Genomic DNA, 13,177 nt, shown 5'->3' on the forward strand with positions numbered 1-13,177 from the left:
ATTCACACACATCAACATTACATCCTTACCCTAACTTAACCTAGACAACCTACACACAAGTACATACATAAACAAAACACAAAATATCACATTATATGTATCAGCACATATTAAGCATAGGGACGTGCAAGAAAGCGAAACGCATATCTTTACCCTAGTCTATTTTCCATCATTTTCTTCTAATTCAGCGTTTAAAAAAATCTTTCAAGGTGAACAGCAAAGTGATTTTTTTTTAAATATCGAAGACGGGATACGAACTCCGTACCATCAGTGACGTGGTGCAACTATACACACAAATATATATTTTCCATTTCTTTTGAGAGTGTATAAAATAATAATGAACTATAGATATTTGAAAACTCGTCACTATAACTCGACAAGTTTCAAACCAAGATGCGCAGATCGCTGCGGAGCACTTCGTATTCCGCCTTCCTCCCCACTACTCTTCCACCAACTGGTCTGGCTTTGAAAGTTCCAGTGATACTAACTCAGCAAACTTATGTTACAACAAATATCACCTGCTAAAATGTTTAAAGTCCGAATCTTACTTTTTTTTTTTTTTTTTTAGTAGGTAAGCAACCTCGTGGTAGAGGTTTGCATGAGCTCGGGCCCAGGCCGTAAATTTTTAAATAAACAATAATATTTCTCTGGACCTTTTCGGGCATAATACAACGATATTTTCTGGAGAACTTTTAACGCACGCCTAAATTTGTAACTTGAGACGCCCACACTTAAAATCATTGTGCAATTGAGACAAAAGCTGTGTAATAGAGAAAAAACTAATAGTAACAGAAATAAATATGCTTAGCTAGTCTGAGTGAAAATACTGCTTCTTACACTGAATTAAAGGAACAAGAGCATTGGGAACAACGTGTCTTGGTTTTTTCTTCAAGACAATGTCAGTTTATATTATATGAGAATTTATATAATTACTTTTTTTTAAAGATAATTCATAGTTAACTAAATGTAAAGGATAACCTTTATTTCCTTGTTGTCTCTGAATCATGAAAGCTCTTAAACTGCAAAATTAAACATTTAATTGTTGCAAATAAAAAATACAATTTTGCCTTAATTGTTAAGTTTTGTAATTCAGGCTTATTTGGGGCTCATTTGATTATCACATGGGGTCTGACCTAAATGCTAAAACATATTTCTAACTCGGGTCGGACCTCATATTATTAATTCACGAGCCGGGCCCGTGCAGACTACCTCATGGATACACTGTAAGCAGTGACGCTTTCCGACGGGGCGATCCCTTCACGCTTTCTGAAAGGAAAATTTCTCTTTTTGTTATTATTTTTTCATTGGTACGAACTGGCACAGTCAATATACAGCTTTTACACTCAAATGTCGTAGAAAATCCTCAGACCATTCCGCTCCCTGCAGATTGCAACACTGCAAAACATCATCGTCGCTGAGAAGGGAGTGGGGAAATGTAGGATTAGGTGTGCAACAGCTAGGCTGCAGCGTTCTGTTTACAAACTTTTTTACTTATACCGAATTCTCATTTTTACTTTATATGTATCATTTCGGTACTACATGTTTAACTTGGTACATGTTTATATTAAGACATTTTTGTTATGCAAGCCTAAAGAGAGAGATCGAAATTTCTATGGATTTATTTACCTTCTACATTGCACACTGAAATAAGAGACTGTACATGATATGTAAATTTTGATAACCCCCCTTTTCCAAAGAGAAACTGTTTTGGTTTACATGTGAATGCTCGAAAAGCAGCTCTATAGGGAACGAGGTTATTACTTACACATCGTGCTAATGGTGGCTATCACTAACATAATCATTTCTTGATCGTCAAACTGTAGTATGGAGTAGAATGAATTTGGTTCACTAACCTGGTTTTCTGTTTACACTTTCCAAACAATCACTATATTCACAACCTCAGACACAAATTTTCAGGACCAATTGTACACCAAAAGGAAGGTCTTGGTTCCATTCTTTCCATCGGACATCAAACCTGGACAATAGGATGACTGGGCTTCACCTCCACTCGCAGATATTAACATTCCATATTTTTGCATTCCACGCACGGTTCCTTCTTTAGACAAACCGTAGTCTCAAAAAATAATCTTTATCAGGAGATACCAATTCATCACAACGGAGTTACCCCGCCATGAGACCTACAGCATCGAAGCACCAACTTCCTATTTTGTCCTCGTTTCGTTCCGTCACTCGGTCTTTTTATGTTTTTTTATGAACATTTTTAACATCCACCACTGGTTTCTTTTCTTAACTATTTTTCTTCGAATAATCCCAAAATCTTTTATATTTCGCCTAAAATTTTTCACACTGATAAATCCGTGTCATCCACTATGGATGCTACTTTTCAAGGCGTCTGTCTCACAAAGAAGATTACGTGGATTAGCTGATAAATCTCGACAACAATAGGATGAGCAAATCGTGATTTAAGATGAAAAATACCGACCAATTAACTTTTGACACCTGATAATTCTTCGTTTACGTCAGATGATGCATGTAGAAGAAAGTAATGTTCTATTTAAAGGAATTTTTGAGAATTTATGTTAAGATGGCCGAAAATATAGAAATTAGAAATTACAAAAATTTATGTAGAAAATTACAAAACTCTTATAGGTGACTTCTAACTGCAAAATTCGATAGAAAAATGTCCTGAAGACATGAAAAACACTGAAATACGAAGTTTTTACCACGAAAAATCATAAAACACAAGAAAACATACAAAATGACACAAAATTCAATATACTACAATTTTACGAACTAATCTAACCTAACCAAGACACCATTTTACCTATTGACACAAAATACGACCAAAATGTAAAAATTTATACCAGAAAATACACGCCTATCTACAGTACCTAATTTATTTATATATAGGGTGTTTCAAAATTTTCCGTCATCTTGGGAGGTATCAAGAGAACAGAGATAACTACTCTGAACCTTCCAGGTATCATTCATATAACACTAGAAACATAAATAATATAATGACAGTGTATTACAATTATACTAAAACACAAAAGTTTTATTGACTCGTGCGCAAAATTATTCAACTCTCCCGAAAGCACTGAGAGATGCCGAAGTGGGTACTTTTAAAAGTATACTTAAATCACTCTTATTAGATAATCCAATATATGATATAGAAGAGTTTTACGAAATTACAAAGCAGTTAAAGTTAAAAAGAAAATAACATAGCATTGAAGAACTATGAGAAAAATGAATAGACATGCAGTGGCGGCGGTTGGACGTTAAAAGTGGGGGGGCAAAACATGATCTGAACAATTGTATATCAGTGTTAGATTTCCTGATTGTTTCTAACACTGTTTGATGAAAGGTTGTATAACTAATAGGATACTATCTTTTTTTACTTAAAATACCGCATATCGAATTTCTATTTTATTAAGTAAATTCATAAGAGCAATACAGGTAGGTATTAACCCTTTATACTCTTAAACAACGAAAGTGTAACAAGAGATTTGAGTTCTTGCTCATGAACATCTTAAAATTCTGTCTGGAAAATTGTGTGATTAGATTATTTAATAAATTTGCAAAACAAATACATAGAAGAGACAATATTAATTATAGTAATGAATAATGACGCTTGTTTTGCATAAGTTATATTGAAACTAGGAATTAATGAACAACTTATACTTTTAATTCTACACATGCCATTAAATGAATGTTTTTACTATTTAGAAAATGAAATACAGTAAGTACTGCAGGCATATGCTATGGCATTTAAAGAAATATGCAATTGCAATATTAATTGCTTTGAATTGCAATTAAAACGCAATTCCTGTAGTTTTCTTAACTCCACGCGAAGACAAATAGCCTATACGTACTCACGCAACGGCAAATATATGGCACCATTTTTTCTATGAAACAGTAATACATACAAAACCTTTATCAGGGTCCTCATTCTGGAAAATAAGTGAAAGTTAGGGAAAGGTCAAGAAGTAAAAATGTATCAGGTGAAGTCAGGGAAATGGTAGGTTGGTCAGGGAAAAATCGATTTAGGTCCATTGTTTAATTATTGAATTTATGAAATAGAGTTGATTTCTTTACTGTTAATGGATGCAAAATCTGGTGTTCTCAATGATATTGAGGGAGTCAGTGTTCTCTGATATAGTTGTTGAAATTAATTTTCTGCGAAAAACACATATCTAACTGCATCCTGGCATATTTGCTCAAAAGGGTAGATGCTGTTCTAGAATAATTGCATGGTGCCAAGAGGATATCTGGACAAGTGGCTGAGAACGGGAAGAAATAGTATCTCCAGGTCACAGTGAAAGCTCAGACTGAAGATTTAAGGAACACTTGAGTGAATACATAGCCAATGACAGATTGTATTGGACTTGATGAGTTTTTTACTTAGTCTTAGGAAATGGGAAGAACTTCGTTGACTTATGGTCAGTTATGAAATGGTGTTTTATCTTCTTTCACGGAAACGCATTTTTTGAAAGTGGTTTTCACAATAAATAAAATTCTCATTGTTGAGAACTTACAAGAAGAATCTCTGGTGGTTCAACGGATCATATATGATTCTACGATGAGAATAGGTGGACCATCAGAATTAAAAATTACAAGAGGTATGACTAATTCAGTGAGAAATTCAATGAGACAGTATCAGGTGTATTTGGGAAAGAAATGAGAAATAAATGCTGGAGACTAGAAGAGGAGGGAGAAACGGAAGATTCAGCAACAACTAAAAGTGTTGGAGGAAGAAGAAAAGAAAATTAAACTGCGGAGACAACAAGAAGGATATTCAGATCAATGAGAAGAAAACTATGCGAGAAAGAATGAAAACAAATTTCTAAATGGGTTGCATTTAACAACTGCACCAGCAAAAGTATGTGTTACATAATGTGTGTGTATGTTTTTTTTTATATAGTAATCAGTAAAATCATGTATGAACTATTTATTACTTGGTATTATAATGTGTATTTTTTCCATATCTTAAGTACTCTGTATACTGCACACTTTGTAATTTTACAATTTGTATAATATGTAGGCCAAATCAATAACGCCCTAATGCACATGTTTGTAAATTTACATTCGTTTGGGAAAAAAATGAAAAAAAAAAAACAGAAGCGGAAGAGAACAAGGCCAACTATCGGGAGTGTAGAGGGTGGGGTTTCTTTCTTTTTTCTATATTTTTAAGTTATTCAGAGGTCAGGGAAATCTGGAACTTTCATGGAAAGTCACGGAAAAGTCAGTTTTTTTTCTCCAAATTGTGTGAACACGCTGTTTACATTTCCAAATAAAACTATATAAATTTAGGCGTCACTTCAAAAAAGTGGGGGGGGGCAACTGCCCCCTCTTGCCCCCCCTAATCGCCGCCCATGTAGACATGTATAGTAGTCATATATTGTATTGTGTTGAAATCGTTATTCTTTGTATTCTATTGGAATTACATTCGAGAATTTATATATATTACAATATGTATTGCAGTTATATCTAGGTGTAAGACTACATTTCATATATTTTAATTTCTGATCCTTTTGTAAATATTCCGTAAATAACCTTTTTTTGTAAAAAAAAAATTATACATCCATTTTTTGTCTTTTGTAAATATTCTGTATGTATTTTAATCTGTAACTTTAAGATTTGACGATTGTAATGCTTTGGATATCCTCTGAAGTTTCTGCAATAAAGACTATATGAATATACAAGCAACCCTTCTTACATCATTTAAATATTCACGTTTCCATTCTAAAGAGTTCGACTAAATGTTTCCTACAGTAGTGAGATCTTTAGTATAACGCTAATCATAAGTCAAAAAGACTCTGCATAAGGCGACTAGTGTCTACGATTTGGCAGCACTGTTGAACTCACGTGTTTGCAATTCTCCTCCTCAAAGTGATTTCAACGGATAGTTAGCAAAGAAAGTTGTTTGATAGGAAAATCAGCGATTACAGTGACCAAAACGTTGATATGTAAGTCACTAAATTATAATGTTTTATTCTATACACGAATAATTGTGTGCCACGTAATACCTGAATATATACATACCATTGCTCAAATGCTATCGAGAGTGAGAAAGACAACTTGCCACTATTTCTCCCTTTTTTTACTTTGTGTAGACAGCAAGTGATGAAGACACCAAAAAGTATGTGTATCCATGTTTTGGCGTCTATCAATTCAGTGCCTCTATAATTAAGCCTTATAAATGCTTTCTGAGAAACATTAAAATTATATATTAGTCCAATAGCAATAATGCCGACATATAAACTTTGTCACAATTGTCAAACACATGTTGAAGGAGAGTTAAATCATCATCACCTCACTTGTGTAAATAGTGATTCACAACAATCGAATGTAACTTTGTATAATCAATGTAAAGTGGAGAAATATGGCTGTGAATTCTGTCTACGAGATTTCGACACAGAAGACGCACGTAATGACCACGTCGGACAGTGTAAGATAGAGACGGTGGAGTGTACAAAATGTTCCTTGAAAGTAGAACGCTTTAAGCTGTCGGAGCATGCAAAGAAACATTCTGGAGAAAACTTTTCAAAGTGCATTTATTGTAAAAAGAAATTACCAGAAGAAAAATTAGAATTACACACTCAAAATTGCGATTTTTCTTTAATCTCCTGTGAGAGATGTGAAGCGTCTGTTCAGAAGTTTTATATGATGCATCATCTTGAAAACGTATGCGAGAAGAGAAGTGTAAGATGTGAATTCTGTATGTGTGAAGTGGTAGCAGATGTTCTCCAAGACCATTTTAATATTTGTAATTTAATTCCCATTTACTGTGAGAATAAATGTGGAAGAGAAATGCCGCGGAGAGAGATTAAACAACACTTATTGGAAGAATGTCTTAAAAGATTAATTTGGTGTAATTATTGCAGAGAGGAAATTGAATTTGAGGTGTTAGAGGACCATCATTTTAAATGCTTGAAATGTCCAGTTAATTGTCCAGACGAATGTGGAGAAAGTGTTCAGAGAGAGGATGTAAAGAAACATCTGGATGAAGCATGTACAAAACATTTCGCACAGTGTAGCTACGAAAGTGTTGGTTGTGATTTCAAAGGGTTTCCTGTAGAGTTGAGAAGACATATAGAAGACGAGGGTGTTCATCACGCAGAACTTACTAATAAAACTGTGGGAGAGATGAAGAAAACCATAGAAGAGCTTTCAATTAAAGTGGAGGATCAGGCTACGAAAATAAGAAACTTAGAAATTAACCATAAAGTAAGCAATGGAAGATATTTGTACAAAATTTCAAATTTTTCTGAAAAATATGCTTTAGGTGGATACCTTTGTAGCGAATATTTTTATGACTCACCTTGTGGGTACAAGTTAGAACTATCAGTGTATCGAAGTCACTATCTAAACGGTAGGCCTATATCAATCGCTGTTGCAATTTGTTCTGGGGAATACGATTCGATTTTGCAATGGCCTTTCAACAAAGAAGTTACTGTAAAATTGCTTGATCTTAAAGATTATAAAAACAGTGTCATTAAAAAACGTGGAGATTGTGTGAATTATCCTATTGCTAAGTATGGTGTGTGTGTTGCTTTTATACCTTTTATTACTAATCAGGAGCTACAGTGTGGAAATTACATTTCTAATAATAATGAAGTATTTCTTGAAGTAAAAGTTGATTAGCATTTTTAAAATGCTACACATGAATAGGGGACCATCAAAAACAATTGATAAAAAACCACAATTCTTTTACGATTTGCGTATAAATACAGCGCTTGGACATATAGTATAAAAACAATAGTGCAAAAAGCAGAAACCAACCTGTGCTACATCGCCACTGAAAAGCACGAATGCTATCTAACCGAGTCAGAACAGGGCAAACGGGGGTCCGTATGTAGCGAGGGGGTGCATCCCAAAGAAACAGGCGCGTCATCAACAGTAGTGGAAACGAGTGGGTTTTGACGATGATACAAGTTTGAATACCACTTGTCATGGTATCATGGTAGTAGCGCTCCACTTGTAAACAGTGCAGAGATACACCGGTGGTGGAAAATATCACCGGTCATATTTCATATGCACTCACTCAGGTAAATATTTCTCAGAAGGGGTCAAGAAGTGGATTTAAAAAATACAAAATTTATAGGAGAAATGGAAGATGCACGTAGTTAAACCTAACACAACCTACCAAACTAACCCGATATTAATAGAAATAAGCGAAATTATGTCATTTTTTTGAAAATTATGCTGGACCCCTATACTAATATAAACTAGTCTAACATAACCTAACCTAACCGTAATTAACCTGAACTAATGTGAACAAGCTGCCGGTTTTGTAACAAAAATAGATGGGCCCCTTCTGCTAAGCATTATCCCTCACTTATTTTAATCGTTGTAAAACATTTATAAGGATTTTATACTAGTAACCCTATACTTGTAAACATAAGGTACAGATGTATTTGTATTTAATTCTATTGCTTGCAGAAATGTGTTCTTAATTTTTTTTTTCAAAGTATTGAATTTTACCTATAAATCTTCTAAAATGTGGTGCACCAAAATCATACCAGCACCTTTCTGTGTTTGTGCTTTCTTTTAGAAGTATCCAATTTAACAATATAATCCTTGGTATTTTTATCAGTATAATGTAGTTAGCATAAGAATTCATCAATTTTGTACTTTTATTACATAGAACGATTTCATAATATTGAAAAGCGTTATTCGGTCAGACAGAAAAATCTCTTCACGTGTATGGCACAGGATTTCCTACGTAATATCTTGTAACATTTTTCCGAAGAGAAATTCTAAGATATTTCCTAGGATACATCTCCTGGTGTTTAGCCGGCCTTAGTGACAGAATAATATTTTTTCAACAATTATTTTGAGTGGTGCAACAAAGTTGAACCTGCACATTTGAACTTCGTTTCGTAAGAGACAGATTTTTATTAGCTAGTGAAGAGACACTTTACAAGAGAATCAGGTTCCATCAATTTAACATAATGCTAGCGAAGAACATTTAATAGTTAAGGGAAACGCGCCAATTTCGACATTTTCTTTTTTATAATCGTTTATTGTGATCATTACTATTTAATAAATGTGGTGCAATCTTTTACATTTATTCTGATATTTTAAAGTCTCTTCTTTTCTTACAAGGGCATTCCTGACTTAAGTTGAGGCACTTAATATTTTTTTAAAAAGCCTAAAAGCGAAACATGCCTTTAACACCGAAGTTCGTCGTAATGCTCCTCAATCCGACACTAGCATTACTCGAGCAGACGTTTCTACAAAATTGTAACACTTCTTAAATTTTCAGGTTAGGTTAAAGTTTTGTAATTCTTTTAGCAGACCATGCACTAAATGAGGAGCTTCATTAGTACTTGCAGATTGATTTCAGGTGGGCTAAGTATAGATATGGCCATATGGCATAAATATTAATGTGCATAGAACACGATCCAACTTGTGCCAGGTGGGCAGTGAAAAGCAGGAATGCTATCTAACCAAATCAGAGCAAGAGCGCAGCAGGGAAGGCCCGAGCGGAAGCGAGGAGGTGCGTCCGTAGGGAGCAGGCGCGTCAACGACGAGGAGTATACGTACAAACGAGGATAGTGGAAGAGCATACACATACAATGCTGTGCACTGACAGTTATTACTTATATTCACACACTCATTCCTACACACAAAGTTTTGCAACGTATTTTACCTATAAATGTTCTATTTGGTAGAGCCGTCTGCTCGAGTGAATCGACAGTGCACATCAGACGCGTTAAATATGTAGTGATTAGAAACATTAATCATTCTGCACATTCTATCAATTTATTATCATTATTATGTGTAAATGAGCACATGAATTTACAAGATGCCTGTTGCAAGATTATTTCTTAAAACAACTGTACAGCTATCCTGAAGAGTTGACAAATATATTTATATGAATTATTGTCAGACTGTTGGCCAAACTGAAATAGAAATGAGTAAACTAAAATGCTAGAAAGCAATCCATTATCAAATTGTTAAAACCATCAACATTAGAAGTAAGTAAATATTACGTAAGTTTTTACGTAAAGAAAAAATGACACAAAGGCCTAAATTTCCTTTAGATTTAGAGGCTTTCATCTTCGCTAGGAGATCTGGAAACTGAATAAAACCAATTATTTGACAGCCTGAGATAAAGTAAGTACTACTTTGATTTCTAGCAAATTCGTTTTTAGTTACATCGACACTTTTCAGTCCCATTACCTTGATATGTTCTTCTAAGATTTTTGAACAGCACAAAGATAAAAGAATTTAGGAACATATCTTTTGTCTCTACAAATTCAGCAATAATGAAATCCGTTTCTTGTACACCTCGCCCACTGACACACTCTCTCTCATTTGATCAGTCTTCATCGTGACATTCTGAATCACCGTCCATTAATAGGACATCAGGTACCTCCCTGTCAAGTTAAACAAAGAGCTTAATTCAAAAATTCTGTCTTGAAGACAGGGGCGGATTCAGGCTGTTTAAAGATTACAAAACTGCTGTGATGGTACTTATTAAGGTTGGCGAAAACCATGGTTTTATTGATTTTTTTTGTTTTGTTTTGTTTCAATAATCTGCTCTATGTATTTATATTACGTATGGACAGAAATAAGTTTGTTTCGCCTTGCTGTTATTATGCAACAATAGGGTTATGCTAGAAGAGATCATGTAAGCTTAAAGTGGAATCGAAACGGCTTCCTGGCTTACATCCGAGAGAAATTGTTCTCCATTTGTACTCGAAACTGGGACTAATTGGCTACAAATGCAATGAAACTGCCGACTCACTCACGAAGAACTCTTGATAAAAAATACGTTGTACTGATCTTTACACATTTGTTAATATAACTGTCAAGAGTCATTTCAGGACAAAAAGATAAATAGTTGCACAAGTGAAACCATCATACAGAATTAATATAAATCGGGAAACTCCCACCTTAGCCATTGGGAAAATCCTGTTATTGCTTTAAATGCGAAGCAAATCCCGTTATTGCTTTGCATGTAAAATTTTAAGGTCAACGTATCATAGTACGCTAAAATTCGGGTATTAAATTCCAAATTTACTATGTAGATATCATTCAATAAAATTAAAACGAAGTCCAATCCAAGCTAATGTTGGAAGCTACGTAGGCAGTCGATAAATTTTGCCAATGTCTATCAATATATTTAAGCAACCTTGGCTTCTTTGTAAAACAACAGACATTCAGGCAAGCACAAATACACAATTTGGCTTCGTTTCGTATGTTTACGCTTAACATCTTTATGTAATACTGAGGTTATCAAGAAGACTTTCGCTTTAAAGTGACATCCAAACCGTTACTTGGTTTACACATGAAAGAAGGGTTGTGGTTCGATCGAGAATTGAACATGGGACACCTTGGTTAAAAGATTAAAAGGAGATAAAAATAATGAAGATGGTTTGATATATGGAAACGTCACCATGAAGTTCACACGATTTAAAGCATTTTTCATTCTTCTTGGTTTAAACCAGTTGGTTTTTGAAAAAAAAAAAAAAAAAACGTTTAAACTAGCCAACCCTGGTACTTATATATTGTAAAACGCTTGGTAGTATTTTGTGTTACGTTTTTCGCTGTGTGTATATGTCATAGCCCAATATAACATACACTTACTAAATTTTTGTATAGGTGGCGACTTTTTATTAAAAGAAGAACTTAAGAAACTAATTTTCTAAAAAGGTTTTAAGCGTATAGGTTTGCTGTTTTGAAATATGAGATATAATTTTGTTAGTACAGCTTTTTTTCTAAACTTGAGGAACAGTCATGTGGTTTTATATATGTATTTTAGAAAACTATATGAAAGAAAAGAATATGTATATATATACGTAGACATTTATTTTGGAACAACTAAAACTTGTACAAACTTGAATTTGTAATATAATTTTCAATAAGACTTTGATGTAAAATTTTATGGTTAGACATTTAGGTTTAATAAGATTTACTTCGTCTTTTGCTTATTTGATAAGACTCGAAAAGATGTGAATTTTACTTACACTTTCGTAATTAAAATGCATTTGTTGTATTATGCTGTGTTCAAAGAATAATTATACCTAGAGAAAAAATACTTACATAATATTAGTTTTTTATGAAAAACCACTGATGAGTGTCTGTGTAGCTTTTATTTTATTAACTGTTATTTTTTTTTTAGAGGAGAACTTTTTTTTCCATGTAGTAATACTTTATTGACACTTCTTTTCCTTTTTTTTTTTTTTTTTTTTTTTGAATAATAACTTCCTATGAAGAAACGAGCATGGATTATTAGTTTTTATGAGACATTCATGAAATTAAATCAAATCTTTCAGTTTTACGTCCCACGAGGCTAATGGAGACGGTGATGGAGAAATAAATGGAATGAAGAAAGGGAGGAAACGAGAGAACCCCGAGAAAACCCACCCACGCACATGGTGTTTGTGCACCACAAAGTTCACTTCAGCTATAAAACATTTAATGCTGTAGAGTATTTTGTTACACAAAACGACTGCACTCGATGTAATTTTTTTATAATTGGTAAGACAGTTTTTATTTTCTTTTGGCCATACACCGAACCATGATAGTGATTTTTTTTTTTTTTTCGGAAATTATTTCCAACAGCACAGTACACAAACTGATGACAAATATGTTTCTAATATTTGAAAAATACCATCTCGATCAAAAAGTTTCCGGAATTCACGCACAAGATTAAAAATATAAATTTATTGCTGAAAATTGATGTTGTCCCCTTGAAGTAAATCTCATCGACAGCAACGAACATATGCCAACGTTTGATGCAGTTCTCAACATATGTGTGGTACTCGATTGTCGGTATGTCCATCAGAGCCGTCTTCAATTTTCGTATTAACTCCTCTCGGCTGCTAAAGCGCGTTCCCCGTAACGGTTTCTTGAGTCGATCAAACAGGAAAAAGTTGCACCAATCTAAATTCGGTGGCTGTGAAATGGTATTCGTTACGTTTCTGGTGACACATTTACGGATAATGATAGTATTGTGCGACGCTGCGTTGTTATGGAGCAAAATCCACGAGTTGTTTGTCCAGCGATCTTTTCTTTTTGCTTCACGCGGACGCTGTATAACGCCCAAATAATACTCCTTGTTGACTATTTGACTTACTGGCAGAAATTCATGATGTACAACACCGTTGTAATTCATGAAAACCGTGAGCATCACCTTTTTCGACTGAAACCAACGTAGTTTTTCAGTTTTGGTTCATTGGATGCTCGCAACTCCATCGCCTGA

At 34.1% G+C, this 13,177-nt stretch overlaps 1 protein-coding gene across 1 annotated transcript; it reads left to right on the forward strand.

The window, feature by feature from the left end:
- Positions 1-6,207: 6,207 nt before the first annotated feature.
- On the forward strand, positions 6,208-7,605 carry LOC145685012 (TNF receptor-associated factor 4-like). Its single transcript, XM_081757352.1, has one exon. It carries the CDS (start codon positions 6,208-6,210, stop codon positions 7,603-7,605), a length of 1,398 nt encoding a protein of 465 aa, XP_081613478.1.
- Positions 7,606-13,177: the final 5,572 nt, after the last annotated feature.

The sequence above is a fragment of the Thermobia domestica genome, chromosome 5 (genome assembly GCF_964235325.1).
Source record: "Thermobia domestica chromosome 5, izTheDome1.hap1.1, whole genome shotgun sequence".
In the NCBI taxonomy this organism is placed as follows: Eukaryota; Metazoa; Arthropoda; class Insecta; order Zygentoma; family Lepismatidae; genus Thermobia; species Thermobia domestica.